The sequence below is a fragment of the Podarcis bocagei genome (assembly GCF_964188305.1).
Source record: "Podarcis bocagei genome assembly, chromosome: 13".
Taxonomy (NCBI): Eukaryota; Metazoa; Chordata; class Lepidosauria; order Squamata; family Lacertidae; genus Podarcis; species Podarcis bocagei.
This window is the reverse complement of record NC_138138.1, coordinates 30,045,499-30,064,772: the sequence shown is the minus strand read 5'-3', so window position 1 is coordinate 30,064,772 and position 19,274 is coordinate 30,045,499. Positions and strand designations below refer to the sequence as shown.

Below are 19,274 nucleotides of genomic sequence, written 5' to 3'. Positions count from 1 at the left end.
TAAGTTGTTACAATCTTTGGTTACACAGTGCTTGCATAATAAACACCAACATTGCTACAGATCTTTTAAATGTAGATGGAGTGCAACACAAGCGGAAGTGCAAATGGACCACAAGAATTTGGAGTACAAGGGAGCAGGGAGCACGTGGTGAAATGGGATGGATTTTCCCTTCAAATGTTCCTTATGTGCAAGCATATCAGCTTCCCAGATGGAATGATCTCTGCTCCCCCATGCTGTTCTGGGTGATCTCCTGGCAATACCTCCTGAACCAAAAAGCACACCAAATAAATAAACAACACATTGAGCATTTCCTTTAAAATGTAAAAATCCCCCCCCCTCCCAGATGAATATGTTGGCCTCCCAAAAGAGGACATGTCCAGGATTTCCTAGATATATGGCGACCCTATCTGAGCACCCTGACAAACCAACATCACCCTCCTCTCCATATGGTTCACAGTTCAGCTGGGGATATGCTGCCATATCTCCCTCATCATGGCTCAGTCAAGACCCAGACCGCTGACTTGAGCCTGGCAGATCTTAAGCTGACATAAGCCCTAAAAAGGGAGAATCCTGGGGAAATGGTAGAGCAGAATCCGAGGGACTGGACCCTAAACCCATACATCTGACCTGACAACCCCACATAAATTAAGCCAACAAATAGGGTGGTCAAACCTAAACAGTTAAAAAGCAGAGACATCACCTTGCCAACAAAGGTCCGTATAGTTAAAGCTATGGTTTTCCCAGTAGTGATGTATGGAAGTGAGAGCTGGACCATAAAGAAGGCTGATCACCGAAGAATTGATGCTTTTGATTTATGGTGCTGGAGGAGACTCTTGAGAGTCCCATGGACGGCAAGAAGATCAAACCTATCCATTCTTAAGGAAATCAGCCCTGAGTGATCACTGGAAGGACAGATCCTGGAGCTGAGGCTCCAATACTTTGGCCACCTTATGAGAAGAGAAGACTCCCTGGAAAAGACCCTGATGTTGGGAAAGATGGAGGGCACAAGGAGAAGGAGACGACAGAGGACAAAATGGTTGGATAGTGTTCTCAAAGCTACCAGCATGAGTTTGACTAAACTGCGGGAGGCAGTGGAAGACAGAAGTACCTGGCATGCTCTGGTCCATGGGGTCACGAAGAGTCGGACACGACTAAACGACTAAACAACAACAACCTAAACAGTATTTGAAGGCTCTGCCACGCTTAGGCCAGCTCAGTCAGCCAAAGCCCTGTTCCAAAAAAGAGTTTGAATCAGAAATGCTTTACCCTGGCTTAACATAACTTTATGCCAGTTTCCCATGTATAGGATTGCTCCCTATTTTAAATTTTTATTTTAATACACATGACTAATGTAGGTTCATATATTTTCCTAGGTCTGCTCTATGTAAAACTTAATTTGATACAACATATTATCAAATTTGGAAAAGTTTTCCAGATATCCCTGGATAGGTGGATAAGACTCCAGTCTGAGTTTTCAGACTCTGTTGCAAAAGATCAAATGTTTACCTTTCAGCAGCCTTGGAAATTAACGTCAGAGACCACAGCTCTGAACATGCACTCTTTAACTTGACAAAGAGCCACAGGCCCACTTTGTATCAATTCAATTCACCTTTGGACAACATATTGAGAGGGGAAAGGTTGGTATATGAGTTATAGGGTAACCCAGAGGGCAGTTTGCTTAAATTCTTTGAAGTACGATAAGGCCAATGTCTATTTGTGCTGATTCTGGGGTGGAGGAATAACTTTGGCAGACTTTGTGTGACAAGATACCCCCTTAACAAATATAATGTGTAAATATTTTATTAATGTAATTATTAGCAGGGATATTTATTGTGTCCTAACCAAGTATACGACCGCGAGGTGGGTTCTCATTAACCCAACATGCATGCGATAAAGTATAAAAGCTCCCCTACCCCTTTGCTCTTTCTACCTTTCGCATCATCAAAGCCCCTAAACAATTTGGAACCATGAAGTGGGTAACATTCATTTCTTTTCTTTTCTTGGCAAGCTTGGCCGCGTCAAAACACCTACCCAGAAGGTACCGGCATGCAGGTAATATGTCATTTTATGTCATATAATGCCATAAACCAGTTTCATTTGGTTGGTAAGATTAATGTTGCCTTTGTGATTTTTTTAATGTGGGGGTTGAACCTCATTTTTAATAGCGATAGAAAAGTAAGTTAAGTGCACGATAAATACAGGGATTACTAATACATATTAAAGTCACAATGAGTGCAGTCCTGTGGTCCATGGGAGGCTGTCCAAAGTCCATTGGATCAGCTAGACTTCCCACTCTTGAGGGTACGGAGAAAGGAAGATCCAGCAGCCAATGTCTCCTCCCTCCACGGAGGGGTCCACTGCTACTTCATTTCTGATGCTGAAGTGCTGATATTGGGCAAGGCTCATGCATCCCAGAGGCATGATGGGTGCTTGCATTCTCTTTTTAACTAATATGGCTGGAATTCTATACCCATTTACCACTGAGTAAAGCCTACCCAACTCAGTAGTGTTTTGGTCTGAACATATGTGCAAAGGCTTGTACTACTAGAAGCACTGAGTGAAATTTTGATTATTGTCTTCTTTACAGGACATCAGGACACCATAGCACAAGCTACCGAAGTGACGCCTGATGAGTTTCGAGGGATGTAAGTCTTTTCAGGAAATTTCTTTCCAAATGACTTGAGCAGATACAGAGGCTATGAACTACCACTAGCTTAATATTCTGGACTGTCAATAACAAAATTGTATGAAGCTATTATCAAATGAAGCGAGACACATTGTAAACATTATAATCCAATATTGAGTTGACGAATCAGATTAATTGATTTAAAATCACTCGGTAAATAAATCGGGTTGCCCTTCAATTATTTTTTCAAGAATTATAATTATTTATCAAATAGGGCCTTACTATAACAAAAACCAACCTCACAGAGGGTAAGAACTGTCTTAGAAAGGTCACTCCCCATTGTCTCTGATGACCCTAAGGACAGGCTTGGTGTCACCAGTAGGCGCCTTTGGGAAACTGCCAAGATCTTACCACCTCTGTGGAGCCCACAATTGTTGGTGTCTTTCATAAGCAAACCTGCATTAATCGGCTGCGCCTGAGAAGCTTCTTTTTTTAAGATTTCAGAAAATCTGCGGTGTATTCTGCAGTGTTGGGGGGAATTTGAAATGGCAGGTTTCCCACCATTATGACCACTTCAGCAAAGGAAGTCCTCTCAACAAGCCTAGAACAATATCTTCCTATGGCATAACTGTTTAAAGTTATCTGAAAGCAATCACAATCATTTTTATTTAAATGCTACTGTATGCACTACTAGTCAATTAATCTGCTCAAACTCATATAATGAATCTGGGAGGACTTATTAAATAGTGCAATAATCCTGGCTTGACTTATTCTCCATCAATAACTATTTGTACTAGCTGATTACATAAATAAGGTCAGCTCCTTCCTAAAGACTGTTTAGTTTCTCTATCTCATGAGGCCCCTATTTCCCCTCTAATATTTCTCATTGCATATTTTGAAAACCAGAGCTCAGATACATTCCCATTCCTGGTCTGTTACACAAACTGAGACCCTATCCACATGGCTATGAAGTTAGGATTTCTTGCCCCAATATATATACAGTGGTACCTCGGATTACATACGCTTCAGGTTACATACGCTTCAGGTTACAGACTCTGCTAACCCAGAAATATTGCTTCAGGTTAAGAACTTTGCTTCAGGATGAGAACAGAAATTGTGCTCCGGCGGTGCAGCAGCAGCGGGAGGCCCCATTAGCTAAAGTGGTGCTTCAGGTTAAGAACAGTTTCAGGTTAAGTACGGACCTCCCGGAACAAATTAAGTACTTAACCCGAGGTACCACTGTAATGGAATCTTTGCTTACATTGAATTGTATAAATGTCATTTTAATGTCTGTCTACCCAGTTGTGAGAGATCTCTTTTAATCTCCTTACTATCCCATTTGGTTTTAACCACCCAAAAGAATGTGCTTGCTCTTAGAAGTCACGTAGAATATTGTTATACACAGAGGGAACATTTTTTCAAATAAATCATGTATGCATTTTCTAGTGCCCTAGTCATATCCTCTCAAGCCCTGCAACAAGCGACATATGAAGAGGTGTCAAAAGTAAAGGATGATATTGTAGAACTTCAGAAGAAATGTGCTGCTGATGAAAAATCAGATCCAGAATGTTCAAAGCCTTTGGTAAGTGTTTGGGAGCTGAATTTAGAGAACATAGAAATAAAACTGTAAAGAAATGCAAATATATTGGGAACTGATCTATGCAGAGATGTAGCACTCTAAAATGGGGAACTTATTAGTTTTAATAGCAGGTTACATTTCTTGTTGGAACATATCCAGGTCTACTATCTGATATTCAGGGATCTGGTAAGATACATGTTATAGTATTTTGCTTTCAGATTGTTTTTAACATTTTATGCTTTTATTTTATGGTTTCTATCATTTTAATGTTGTCAGCTGCTTTGGTAGGGGCAGTGCAGCAGACTTTGGAGGAAGGCTGGAGATGACAGATGGCCATCTAACCTCTGCTTAAAAACCCCCAAGGAGGGACAGCCTATGTTTTCAGGTTCTGTCTACTGGCTCAAAATATCTGCCTCTGTTCACTGGCAGGAACATTTTGAGTTATAGGTTATCAAAAATATTCATAGACCCCACCACGTATCAGGACAGTGTACAACAAAGTTTCCATATACAAAATGTACAAAGTACAATAACAACAATATGGAACAATTATAAAGATGACTAGTTCATCTTTAAAAAGTTTCAGCAGAATAGACCTACCAACACAAAAATGTCTTCAAGAAATGTCTGACGATTAGTAGTGAGGATGCCTGCTAAATTTCTGCTGGAATAGTTTTCCACAACATGGGATCCATGACCCTATATGTCCAACTTCTACTTGAAGCTAATCAGGCTTTTGAAAACTAGAGGGCAACTCTTCCAGATGATCTCAGTGATGAAACAGGAAAATAAGGGCTCATGCATTCTAGCGGTTTATAAACCAACTTAACTTTTCAATAAATCTGTTGTCTGGTGACTGTCCTTTAAACCATGTAGAATATAGAAACTTAATTCTATGGACAACTGCCAGTTTAACATTTAAGAGGCTTATATGCCCCCCCCCCGCAAAAAAGATGTTTTCTTTATGTGGACTAAGCAAACAGGCGACTGCAATTGCAACCAATTAAGAGAACACTTTGCTTCCCTCCACCAGGGTACCGTTTTTCTGGATGAAATTTGTCACGAGCAAGAAATTATTGCAAAATATGGATTTGCTGACTGCTGTGCTAAAGTTGACCCAGAAAGAAAAGACTGTATTCTGGCCCATAAAAATGGAACTCAAGGATTCATTCCTCCCTTTCAAAAACCATCTGCAGAGGAGGGCTGCAAAGCATTTGAAGCAGACCCAGATCAAACCATGGGAAGGTAAGTAGATTGATTCAGTGCTGTCACTTTGAGGATTTGGTTGCCCTTTGTGAGAGGAATGAAACGAAGATAAGACGTACAAGTTTCTATTTCAAATCATCTATCCGATAATTGCAAACTCTGACTGCTACTTCATGCAAGCTGTCAAAAATGAAAGATAACCTCACCTCCAAACAGCTGTGCTCCTTCATCAATGTCTTAGCCAGCCAGTCTGTAATTTATCCCCACCTTCTCCTGGCCAGGGTTCTAGCTTGCTGACCAGACACACTCTCATCTAAGAATTGCCATTCCATTCTCACCTATTTCCTCTTTTTCTTTTCAAACTAACACTTGATATGCTGTGGCAGCTGAGGATGCTCAGTCCTTACCAGGCTGGTGGGTGGTGGGATATCTGGCATTGTTTTGTTTTGTGTTTTGTTTTGTTGTCTGCAAATCTTGGTGGCATGACCATGCTTCTCAATGGTTCTGTTTGGGCTTCATAGGCATCTGAATGGATTGCTTGAGTTTGTTATTGGAGGAAGTGATGTGGAATGCTACAAACTGACAAATCTCCTGCAATGAAATCTCTTGGATTTAAGTAGCCCACTTGCGTGCACAGTTGCAGCCTGGGGCTCCATTGCGGGAATTTGAATTTATTTGTCTTTCCTTCTTCTTAGTAGTCTTGGATAAATGATTGCCCTCCCTCTGCTTTATATCATCATCTTAATTTATAAAGGTGCTGACTACCACATTCTCTCATGCAAGAAAGTGCAGTTTGTGTTACTGAAAGGCAACTTTTTATCCTAGGTATGTCTATGCAATTGCCAGAAGACACCCTTTTTCAAAGACCTCCAGCATCTTTGCAGGAGCTGGAAAATATAAGGAGGTACTGACAACTTGCTGCAAGGAAGCTGACAAAGATGCCTGCTTTGCAGAAAAGGTATTCCGTTATCATCCAAATAATGTAGCTGATGGTTAAGGAATTTACCTCTACTAGGTTCTTAGGATATTTTTTTCCTACCTGCTTAGACTACTGGTCAATCTAGCCAAATCTTGTCTACTCCTGGGATTCACACAGTAGGTTTTTTTCTTTCCCTTCCCTACACCAATCTAAACATTTTCTTTCTAAATGCCAAGGATTGGAACCTGAGGCCTTCTGCATATAAAGCAGGTGTTTTATCCCCAAAGCACAGTCTCTGCCATAATTCTTCCTCAGACTTTGGCATTCCCCTGTACGGGGGGGGGGGGGGGATAACAGAATGCAAAATGTTAGAACCTATGGCACTTCCTGGTTTTTGTGAAAACTAAGTAACATGATGCAACTTGTAATTTACTTATTTTTAAATAAACTTATTAAAAATCCCTTTTGCAATAAAAAAGCATTGGCCCTGATTAACTGGAACACCCTCCCTCAATATAAATGCCCCAACCTCTAAGCCAGCCCAATGCAAGTCAAAACTCTCTCCCATGCTCTCTCCCACTCTTTCCTGCCCTTTTCTTGCCATAACTGCTGCTTGGACACTCACTGCAGGCAAAACTAAGTCTTCTAGCCGTTATACTAATACAAGCTTATACAACATTGAATACTATGTACCAATTTGATGCTAGAAGCAGTTGTCAATTACCATTCCTATCCAGCTATGTTAGTTGCTCATTTGGCTGCCACTAATGTCACTAGAAGGGAAGGAGAAATAGATGATAGATAGATGATAGATGATAGATGATAGATGATAGATAGATAGATAGATAGATAGATAGATAGATAGATAGATGATGGATAGATGATAGATAGATAGATTCCAATGGAATTCAATGAAACTTAAAAGTGTTTTAACTTGCCCAATAGTTTTGCAATGGATGTTGTTGTGGAACTATTTTTTTTTTTTAAAAAAATACTTTACATTTGCGTGTTCAGACCCAGAAATTTCCCCCTAAATAAATTCACGCTTGACTCAAATTTTAGTTTGGATTTTGGCAGAATTTAGGCCACAACTTTATTGATTACAGAAAGTGACTGGTTGCATAGGCTCTGGTTCAACTAGCTCCCTGCCATGCAGGTAGAGCTGACCCAGGATTCCAGCATAGGTCAGCCAAGGGTGAAAACCTGGATAGGCAGAAAGTCGGGAACAAACTATGTCCGCCACCCAAATGTCCCCCTGGACTCAGGCACGGGCACAACCCCCTCTCAAGGGTTGACCAAACCATTTGAGTCTCTGGATTCCTTTAACAGAATACCCTTCACATAGGGATGGCCTATCCTGAACCAGGGCCTAGCTGCAACCTTACAAGTTGTGATGATTTGCTATGTGGCAGGTGAAACCTAAATGGCAACAGCCAATCAGCTAAGTGGGGGAAATTCCTACCGTGCCCCTGTCCCAACAACAGACAACACACAACGGCATAGCAAGGTCAAGCACAAAGCCCTAAAAGTAGGGAGAGGTGGGCAGGTGTTCCGAATGCACGCGCCAAAAGAGGAAGGTCTGGGTCACGTGTATGGGTATATAAAGGTCCCTCGATCCATTTGGACTGCGCCCATTGGCCAGATTGAACCCAGCTATGAGGGACCTACCAATCAGGTGTTGCGGCTTACCAATCTTACCCACCTACAACACAGGGATTCAGTTTCCAAGTCTCACCGCAACAAATGCCCTCTTTAAGGGAGGACACAATTTCCACCCTATCCTATTTTTTTTAGAATGAGTCAAGCACATTTTCCTTCTGAATTCCATTTTTGTTGTTGCCATCATCATTATTGTTGTTAAAGTGTTGTTGTTGTTATTGCTACAGGCAACAGAAGTCACAAAGTATATGAGAAAAGAGTTTGCTCGACAAAAGCAGATATGCTCTGTCCACAGGAAGCTTGGAGAACTGCCCCTGCGGGCTCTGTAAGTTTAGCTGCATTGGGGGTAGTAAAGGGGTGAGGTGGGGCAGAGTGAATTACCTACATAGATTAAGCGTTCCTGAGAAAGTCAAAAATGAGACTAAAATATATCCCTGCAAACCATGTGCCAAATGCACTTGTTTCTCGGATAGCATCCTTTTGAGGTGTTCATAGTATTATAGCATCAGGAAAGAGCAATGTGAACATCAGAAAAGTTCCTGGGACATGACACTTTATCTAGCAGGAAGGAAGGAAGGAAGAATATGGGAGGTTCACAGGATGCTAAATTTTGTACCCAAAATTTTGAAGCTTTTATCTTCTTGTGTGGAGCCATGGAAAGCAACACACACAAGCACCCAGCCCAGATAGGCAGGATTTCTAACACACACACACACACACACACACACACACACACACACCATGTTTGATTGAAGGGCACAATATGTTTATCCTACTGATAATACTAGAATTAAATTGTAGCTGTCATCCATCTCTCTTAGCACAATCACAACATTTTGTTTATTTTCTTTTCAGAAAAGTTGCTCAGCTCAGTCAAAAGTTTCCAAAGGCAGATTTCCCTACAGTTCTCAAGCTTTCTGCAGATATTGTACATGCCTACACAGAATGCTGCAAGGGCGATACTCTGGAGTGCTTGCTTGATAGGGTAAGTTTTGTCAATTTCAATGTAATTGACTTCAACTCAGCAATACATTCTTGCTCAGAAAAGCCAGTTGTTTGCAGTGGCGTAGCGTGGGGGTGCAGGGGGGGCCAGCCGCACCGGGCGCAACATCTGGGGGGGCGCGCTCGCACTCTCAGCTCTCTGCCCCTACCTGGCTCACTCACACTCTCTCACTGCAGTGCTGGCTGTGCGAATCCAATCCGAGCCGCCGGGTCACCGCCTACTGTGGAGGGGGGGGTGCCAGGCATGCGGTGCGGAGAGAGAGCGAGGTACTATCTGGGGGAGGGGCAGTGCAGCGGCCGCACAGCGCAGCGCTGAGCACAGGAGAGAACCACACCAGACCAGACTAGGCAGCAGCAAGAAGAAGCTGGCAGCGGCGGCAGATTAGGGGTTAGGGGGCGCAAATTACTTGCCTTGCCCCGGGTGCTGACAACCCACGCTACGCCACTGGTTGTTTGGCATTTGCTGAATTTAGAACAGAGCTGGGTCAGGCAGACATAAGGCTTGTAGGACCTATTCTTTTCTGTGCTTATGTGCGCTCATTTATGCATATCCTCCTCCTCCTCCTCATATTTATTTTTATTGTGCCTTTTTCCCTGGCTGGAACTCCAAGCAGCTTACAGATAAAATAGTAGCAGAAAAGAACACGTGGTGGTGGGGGGGATCAATAATTAAAAACAACAATTAAACATTCATAAAGTTAAAACTGAACATATATCAGTCGGTGCTCCAAAGCCTGTGGGAATAGAAAAGTAGTCTTTGTCTTTATAAACTCTGCTGTGAAAGAATCGGCTGTGAGAAAATGAACTGCATTTGAATCTCTGTGTTTACTGACCAGAAACAATGACAAGTTTCATTCCTGTGCCCATTGCGCCTTGGTCCCAGTCAGGCCAATGTAAAAGTGATAAATTTATTTCAGTTGAAATAAGTTTATTTCAGTTATGGTTTTGTGACTTGCGTTAATATCCAGGATAATAATTGTTATATTGCATAATAATAGTGATACAACAACAGATACTAACTTTCCCAGCTACTCTGGGTCTGCCAGATCACTGCCATAAATATTGACCAGATCCTTTCTTACAGGCTGACGTGTCAAAGTACATCTGTTCACATCAAGCCACTCTATCTTCTAAAGTGCACGACTGCTGTGAAAAGAGCCTGCTGGAACAAGGAGATTGCATAGCCCATTCGGAAAATGATGACAAGCCTGCAGATCTGTCTCCCACTGTCAGAGAATTCATTGATAACAAAGAAGTGTGCAAACACTATGCTGACAACCATACTCTTCATCAGGCAAAGTATGCCATAGAAATCCCACACAATCTTTCATTCAACCCTACAGGGAGTTTTGAGTTTCAGTGAAACATGCAAACAGGGTGTTGAAGTGTGACTGGGGGGGGGGGGAGAGAGTCAGTTGGATATAACGATCTGAGCAAATAAATTTCCCCAAACAAGGACTGGAACAAAGTTGCAGGGAGAAAAGAGCGAGAAGGCATGAGAGAGTAGAGAAGGAGCAGGCTGGGGCAGGGAAGAGGAAAGCTACGTTGTTACAGAAGCAAGTACAGAAATTCTTCCTCCACTCTGTCCACTCAAATGGCTTACTCCACAGGGAGAGCGGCGCACAGACTAGGACTTCTATATGATCACAGTAGTTTTCTGGGAGGGAGGAGAGCTCAGATAGCGTTTGCTGTTGTTGTTGTTGACAGCAGTAGTAGTTTTTGTAGTTGTTCTTGATATCATTATGAGTTATCTTTCCAAGGCTAATGTGGCAAAATTCAATAGGGGAGAGGGGCAGAGAGCAGCCCAACAGTGACATCCGTCTTTTCCCCATATAATATTCCTGGAAGCAACACAATGTGATCACTCTGCCAAATCTCCTCTGTTGTGTAAAGAAAACTCTGTCCTTGATTTGGATCAGGAGTGCCTGAAACATTCTCTCCCCCTCTCTCTCACACACACCTGAATATTAATTGGGAGTTTCATATCTAATGTGCATGAAAGCTGGAAGTATTGCTGAGATATACGGTATTTGAAGTTATTTGAACATTAAGCCAAAACTGGGAACCTCAGACCAGGGACCAAATGTGACTTGCAAAGCTTCCATACTGCACCAGATTGGCTAGGGCAATCTGGCTGGGAATAACAACAACAACAACAACAACAACAACAACAACAACAACAACAACAACAACAACAACCAACCAACCAACCAACAAACAAACAAACAAACTATACAGGCCACACCCCTTACTAGCCTCATCTTCCTTCGAGGACTTTTGCCTGGACGGAACATGTCTTTTAACTCAAATAATGCTGTACAAATGTACAATTCAAATGTATTGCTGTAATTACTTTTGACTCTAGCCCTATACACCCCTGGCAGTGCCTCCTCTCCCTCCCACCCACCAAAGGTTGCTGAGAAGGGAATATAGCCCTCGGGCAGAAAAGTGTTCCCTTTCAGCGTTTATTTCTGTCATCCTCATTGTCATCCTCATCTTCATACTCTGTTAATGGGATATTTCCTCTGTTTCAGGTTTGTGCATGAATATGCAAGGAGACACCCTGAGTTATCCCCAGAGTTGCTTGTGAGACTTGGCAAAGGCTACGGTGATTTGTTGGAGAAGTGCTGTGCTCTTGAGAATGTTGTGGAGTGCCTTGGCCATGGGGTGGGTTATGATTCATCTCCATACAAAGGATATTTGCTTGTTTCCTGATACGCAGAAGACAGGTTGTGAACATTTTGTAGGAGAGATAGAACTAGCTCTTACAAAGCAGGGATCTCTCCTAGGACTACCTTGGATGCAAAGAATTGGACCTGGGAACTTTAGGATGGCAAAGCAACCCTTTGGTGTCAGGCATTGCCTATGTTCAGATCACGGAAAGAAAATTTCCTAAGGTGCATGTTTTTAAGCAAAATGATATAATTCACTCCACTCAGAGTAATGCATAGAACTAAATGTAATCACCCTGTGGATTTCACATTTCTCTGAATTGTTGGTCCTGTACCAAAAATGTACAAAAGGGATGTTTGGAAATGTGAGTGTTAAGATAAAATTTGCACTTAAAGACATATTTTGCCATAAATATGACTTTCCTTTGTCACCTCATAATAGGCTATTGCCATCCTTTAGCTCCCTCAAATGGATTCTTCTGTGTTGCCTCTTACACTGTAGGAAATGATGCTGTGAAATTTCATGTTTAGCCATTTTTATGTTTTAAAAAATGCCTTTGTCAATCCTCATCTATGTTTACCTTCAATAAAGCTCTTGTCTTCCTTTGCATAAAAGGCATGTTACAGAGCCTGTTCAAACTTCCTCTCAAAGCTGCATCTTTTCTTATAGTTCTGCTCTTAAAAATATACATATATCAGAAATTCTCCTTTCTTTCAGGAAGCAGAGCTCAAAAAACACATTTCTGACACCCTAGAAGTGATGAAGAAAAACTGTGAACTGCATGCGACAGCAGGAGACTACCTCTTCCAAAATGAGTATGTTTTTTATTGTCATAAGATTTCCAGCTTGTGAAAGGGGGCAAGATGCTCAACAATTCATGTGAGCTCAGGATGCAAAAAACCTTTCTGAGACAAAACAACTTCAATGATTGCCCCCGCATCTGTTGAAGATTAAAAATTCTAGCTGTTGTGCATCTCTCAGGAATTCACCGTCAGCTAAGTAATATGATGTCCTACTAGCTGTGTAACAAAAATCAGGGTAAAAACTATCTGTGTGTTTGCTTAGGTAGAAACAGAAGGCTTTGTGGGGATGGGAAGAGCTCATGAAATGAAACTCCTTTTCCCCATAGTCCCACCATAGTCCTTAAAAGAAGCCTCGCTTGTCTTCTCAAACCTGAGAAAGGCAATGAAATTTCCTCATTACTGCAAGGGGGGGGTTAAGCCGGGACTTGCAGGAACTCAGTTCCAGCACCTCTCAGGTGGGCGCCATTGCCATTCTAAGAAAACGAAGGAGGCATTCACAGTGAGTTCCGGCACCTCCTTTTCTAGAAAAATAGCACTGTTGCAAGCCCACCTCAGATGAGCATGGCATCCCAAATGTCCTCTGACTAAGATCTCTTTGCAGATTGCTCGTTTCCTACACCAAGAAAGCACCCCAGCTGACATTTGACCAACTGTACGAATACACCAAGGGACTCACGAAAGCTGCTGCCAAATGCTGCCATGAAGATGAAGCCCACAAGCTGCCATGTGCTGAGAAATATGTGAGCATTTTCTTCTCCATATTTGCCTCTGTGTCTGTCCTTGCCCCTTTCCTTCCCACCCACCACCTCAGAATTCCATTAAGTGCCCAAACTGTTTGGGGATTTAAATGTAATGGCAAGCTGTTGGAATCGGGCTGAGAAGTACAGAACAGCCATGGTCAGCCCAAGATATTGCAACGTCTCTGGTGAAGTACGAAATGACATCCCTCTTATTCCATTTACGATGCCAGTCACAATGGCATCAGGCTCTTGCTGGTAACAGGATAGCATCGTCCACTGCATCTAAGGGCACAGGTTTGGTCAGAGGCCATAGAAGCAGAGATGTGCCCATTGCCTGCCCCTCATCACTTGCTTCCTAGGGATGGGCCATCTAGAAGAGCAATGAATGCTGGAGTATCATGCTCCAAACCATGAGACCCTCTACCCCCCATAACATCCCTTCCTTTTTGCATGTTGCAAAAATCTAATCTGCATGTGACATAATAATAATAGTAATAATTTTATTACTTATACTCCGCCCATCTGACTGGGTTTCCCCAGCCATTCTGGGTGGCTTACAGAACATATAAAAGCATAGTACAATGTCAAACATTTCAGGCTGGGTGTGGACTTCATGTCAATGGTGGCTATGGCCCAAGGTGACACCTTTCACAAACTTGCAAGATATACGCACAGAGCATTCACATGTGTACAGTACAAAATTAGACACATTCGCCATGCACTGCATTACAATGAGAATGCATATCTGATTATTAAGCTAATGACTGGGAGGGGCAATTTCTATCCCTATCATGACAATGGACTTTTTGGAGAGGTTGAATGCCTAGCTCAGCTTTAGAATACAAATGAAAATAACTGCCCAATGGTACTCTTCACACATCCCCCTCCACAGTGCTAGTATTATCACTGCCCCTCCCCAAATGATATATACTTCAATTTGCTTGCGTTTTTTTCTAAACTAAAATGCAGTCTTTCTTCAAAGAGGTGTTGTTCAGCCTTTTGACCCCTTTGGTTACTGTTTTCTGAAACTCTTCCAGGTCTCCTTTGTGCTTGGAGAGATATGTCGGGAGCATGAAATACATCACATCAACAAACAAGTGTGCAAATGCTGTGGTGACTCCTTAACTTTCCGTCGGGAATGTTTCAGTGGTTTAGGACCAGATCCAGAATATGAGCCTACACCATTTGCTTCCGACCTGTTCACCTTCCATCCAGATTTATGCACAGCTGATCCAGAAGTTCTGAAGCGCAAGAAACAAAAGTAAGAAACCAGAAGCATGCAGCCCAATATTTGGCTGGTTATTTCAAATCAGTTAGTGTTTATGGACTTTAGCCTTCTTCACCACTTTAACTTCTGACCAAATGCACCTTGCTGCCTACACTCTGCCACCCTCTTTGGCTTCTCAGAAAGTTCTCCCATTTGAACCCCCATTCCTTTATTTATCCTATTGTCTTCCCAGCCCCCCTCCCTCAATATTTCCTGGGGTTTTGCCTTTCCTGCCCCTCTCTTCCCTAGGACCTTTTACCTTCCATTTCAGAGGGGAAGCATTGTCTCCTGCCTTGTAACATCATTTCCAACCCTATAATATCCCTAAAGGTAAAGGTACTCCTGACCGTTAGGTCCAGTCGCGGACAACTCTGGGGTTGTGTGCTCATCTCACTCTATAGGCCGAGGGAGCCAGTGTTTGTCTGCAGACAGCTTCTGGGTTATGTGGCCAGCATGACTAAGCTGCTTCTGGTGAAACCAGAGCAGTGTACGGAACGCCGTTTACCTTCCCACCAGAGCAGTACCTATTTATCTACTTGCACTTTGATGTGCTTTTGAACTGCAAGGTGGGCAGGAGCTGGGACCAAGCAACGGGAGCTCACCCCATTGCAGGGATTCGAACCACCAGCCTTCTGATCGGCAAGCCCTAAGCTCTGTGGTTTAGACCACAGCACCACCCACGTCCCACATAATATCCCTAGTGGTGACCTAAAGTGATTATAATGACCCAATTTTGAAGTGATGCTTTGAAGAAAGGACATGCTTGGCCTGCTTTTACTCTCTCATCACTTTTCATGAGGCTAATGATTCCATCCTCCAACTTACTTTTGTTGTCGTTGCAGGCAGCTTGTCGACTTGATAAAGCACAAGCCCACAATCACTGATGAGCAACTAGCGGGCGTGATAGTAGATTTCCAAGGCATGATGACACAGTGCTGCGAAGTTGCTGACCATAAGACATGTTTTGAAACAGAGGTATTTTTTAAAATGAAGAGAAGTATCCATAGCATATATTTTTTTCATTCACTGGCAGTGTGACAAGGCTATGGGCATGTGGTGGAATATGAATGTGTGGCCCTGAACTCCTAGTCAGTGGTGTGTGGCAAACAGGCATTTCTGCAGCTCTCTGAGAAGACACACCTCAGATGTCTTCATTAATGGGATGCAACTAGTGGGATTGCAACTAGCAACACCATGAGCAGAAGGCATGGGAGACTAGATGAGAGATAATAAATGTGACTTAAATTTTCGCTGAAGACACTCAGTGCTATTTTTCCAGAAAAAGAGGTGCCAGAACTCACCTTGAACACCTCCTTTGTTCTTTTATAATGGCAATGGTGCCCACCTGAGAGGTGCCAGAACTGAGTCCCAGTGAGTTCCAGTTAGAGAAAGCCCTGAGTATACTAATTCGGAATCAAGATAATCCTGAGGACTACTGTGAGCAGATGTCCTTAGGACTGCACTGAATACAAGGCAGAGAAAGAATCAAGTGCAGAAGTATCAAGTCCAGAATACTCAAATGGGGAATGGGGGAATACATTCTAGCTCAGATGCTTCAGATGCTTTTGTGTATGGGAAGCATTTGATGGTATACTGTTGTGTTCAAGACACACACTCACTCACCACCACCACCACCAACAACAACAACAACAACCATTGGCTACAAAATGGTAGGTTACTATTGAACTGGGTTGCTACAGAGAAGATTGAGAACTACCATAGCAGTAGACAACAGGGCTGTTCATAGACACCTCTGACCTATCCTGTGGTCCCAATCTACAATCCACCCTCTGCTGCTCTGTGAACCACTTATCCCACCCTGGATCTGTTCCCATAGTAAGGAAGGGGCAGGAGAAGCTAGGAGATGCTGCATCTCCTTCTTTCCCCCTCCAAACGGATTTAATCCTGTGGGGTACTGCACCTTGTTGAGTGACTTCCCTGCACACAAGGAGGCTGCTTGAGAAGGTACAGCAAAAGATTTGTTGCTACTTCAAGTGTGGTCTCCCTGCATGAAAGGGAAGCCACTTGTGAAGGAGTAGCAACCCATACTGCTCAGCTGGTAAGTGGGAGGATCTGACCTTGTGGGGTGCTGCTTTGAGGGAGAGGAAAAAGGAAGAGTCTGCCAGGAAGAAGGAGAGGTAGAATAGGACTGGCATCTACCCACTCCTACCTTTTCCCACAAAAACATAACTGCCTATTAGGTCACTCCTTTTCATACTTTCTCCTTCTTCCTGCCCGGTACTACACCCTCTGACAGCCCCAGTTTGCTTTGGACAGTCCAAATTGCAGCCATTTGGGGCCTGGCTAAACCAAGGCCCAGTTTTTCCTGAATCACTTCAATACAGTTCAGTTTGTCCAAATCTAGCAGACAAACAACTAACAATGAGTTTCCAGGAAACCAGGAACTGGGTCTCAAGGTTAAGGTGTGAGCAAGAGAACAAAAAAAAATATGTTTCTTTGTTTGAATGTGGTACTCTGGACATATGGAATTGAAATTGCTGCTTTTGCTGAACAATTAAAGTGAGACTGTGGGTGATGAGATAGAGTTCTAAGTTCCTTGCTTGTGAAGAATTGACTCTCCATATAATTTATGAGAGGCTGTTAAACTAGCATGATTAACTATTCATCCAGTGAAAGAACTATGAGGAATACTTTCCTTAACAATGTCTGAGGCAATTGTGTTTTTTCCTTCCAGGGTCCCAAACTGATTGAAAGGACCCGAACTGCTTTTGGAGAAAGCTAAACATCTCAGGTGAGCAGATGTGGAAGAGAGGCTTGTGTCAAGGTGTCTCCGTAATTTAGTACTGATTAAAAGACCTAACTGGTACCTGCTATGGAGGCAGTTATGCACGGGGGACCATGATTGCATTGAAAGTTAGTGGATTGTTCTGTGTCCTTCCAGAATCATTTAGTTCTCTGTTGCTTTAGCTACATGCCTGATACATATCCATAGCCAAACATGACATTATGGATGTTCATGTTACATTATATGAGCACACAATCTGCATACAATATCTGCATTCACAAATAACTGGGGCAAACCCTAGTATAGTTATTCACTTGTATCATTCAACAGGTATATAGACTGTGCACCTGTATAGACAATAACTGAGCTACACAAAGAAGTGTATGCTCTTTCACACAAACGTATGAACATTTGTACATGTGTAGACACAACTGGTACATGTATTCAGTGTAATGCATAATTATGCTATGACAGAAGGCTGTATATCAGAATCATTTAGTAAGCATGCCTTCCAGATTCATATAATACACTTCCCTTGGAGATACAGAGAAATGCAGATGTTGAGATATTAAAAGATTTTATTATTTCAAAGTTCTGAAGGGAATCAAAGTTTGTAGGGTCTATTGCGTCCATCACACATTTGCTTCACTATGAACAAGATTGTCAGGATTTTGGATTACTTCAAAAGCTTTCCAAACTTGTTGGATGAGGGGTGTCAGCGGAAGAAAAGACAGGTGATTTTATTTCATAGGAGCCAAATTTTCTCTTTTAATAGTCTCTATGTACATAACAAACACTCTTGTTGTAAGCATGATTCTGAAAAGCAGTTACCTCGATGGCATTTTTTCACATTATTCAGTGGCAAGCCCAAGTCTGTCAGTGGCAATATAGAGCATTCAGGTGAAATGCATGGTAGCAAACACACATTGTTCCTACATGCAGTTAACTGTTTACATTATCAAGTGCACAATCTGAATTCAAGTAACCCCCTGTCCCAGCACCCACATTTTCAACTTGATATTCAGACTTGGAATGGTACAAGGTCCCCCCAAACTCAAATCTGAGTCTTGCTGGAATGTATCTTCCCTCATTATGAGTGGAACGTTCTTAAGTGGAACGAATCAACTCAGTCTTACAGGAAGATCTTTATGTAACTAGTAATGGGACTGCATGAATTGAGTGGGGTAGCTTTTATTTTCTAAAATGTTCTGCAGGTTAGCCTTGGGACTTGTTCTCGCTTACTGCAGCAAATCATTTATTGGTTCTTATTTTCTTCTAGCTCAGCAATGGAAGAATCCTGGAGATAAAGTCCAAACATGCTCAAGCGCCCTCGAATGCTTGCTTCCTTGTTAAATGTCACCCTTCTAATTCAAAGGAAATGAGGATGCGATTCTTCCATAATCTTCATCTCTCATGACAGTCGTACTGTCGAGAATGAATAAAGTCTTTAAACAAATAAACATCCCCTTTGCAGTCCAGTGATTCATTTAATCAGAGCTAAAACAAATGTGCTGTGATTTTGTGCATGGATACTCTGTTAGTGTGGGGTGGGTGTGGGACCTTTGGGGGCACTCTGTAACTATTGCTGCCAGAAGACATTTTTCAGGTGTGTGTGTAGAGCAATTCAGCAGGCCACATTACCTGCTTCTCACCTTCACCCACCAATTCTAGAGCTCCCAACAACATGGATGTGCCAGCTCCTTTACCATTATCTTGTCCCAGATTCCTTAAGCATGTTTGCAGCCTGACTCCCATCTGCGATGTTCACCATGTGTGGATGAATGGAAAAAGATTTAGGTGTTCTTGCCCTTCCTAGCCAAGTAAGGCACACCTCTGATAGTTAAGTCTTTATTGACAAGAAAGGTGTGTACAGTAGCTTCCACAGTGCTCCGGATACACACTCATACACACTTCTAGCCTCAAGGCAGATGTCCACAGGTCCAGGCCCTGTGGAATAGTTGCAGCAACAGGGAGACTCCATCCTCCACTGCCAGCCTACATACCCTGTCCTGATGGGTTACGTGCCTGCAACCTGAGATTTCTCTTGCATGGAA

At 42.6% G+C, this 19,274-nt stretch overlaps 2 protein-coding genes across 3 annotated transcripts in view; both read left to right on the top strand.

Moving 5' to 3' along the window:
* Window positions 1-19,274, top strand: part of LOC308571672 (olfactory receptor 2AP1-like) — a gene marked incomplete at both ends in the record, with an annotated part of 295,033 nt that overhangs the window by 67,952 nt on the left and 207,807 nt on the right. The window lies entirely within an intron of this gene.
* Window positions 1,899-18,680, top strand: LOC308570469 (alpha-fetoprotein-like). Of its 2 annotated transcripts, none has more exons than XM_081165328.1 (15): window positions 1,899-2,052; window positions 2,588-2,645; window positions 4,073-4,208; window positions 5,239-5,450; window positions 6,237-6,369; window positions 8,217-8,314; window positions 8,845-8,974; window positions 10,076-10,290; window positions 11,526-11,658; window positions 12,382-12,479; window positions 13,069-13,207; window positions 14,245-14,468; window positions 15,317-15,449; window positions 17,170-17,226; window positions 18,505-18,680. In XM_081165328.1, the coding sequence occupies exons 1-14, from the start codon at window positions 1,968-1,970 to the stop codon at window positions 17,215-17,217; spliced, it is 1,842 nt and encodes a 613-aa protein (XP_081021454.1). In that variant the 5' UTR covers window positions 1,899-1,967; the 3' UTR covers window positions 17,218-17,226; window positions 18,505-18,680. The 2 variants fall into 2 exon arrangements, with proteins under 2 accessions (XP_081021454.1, XP_081021453.1); XM_081165327.1 differs by having other exon boundaries at window positions 18,500-18,680.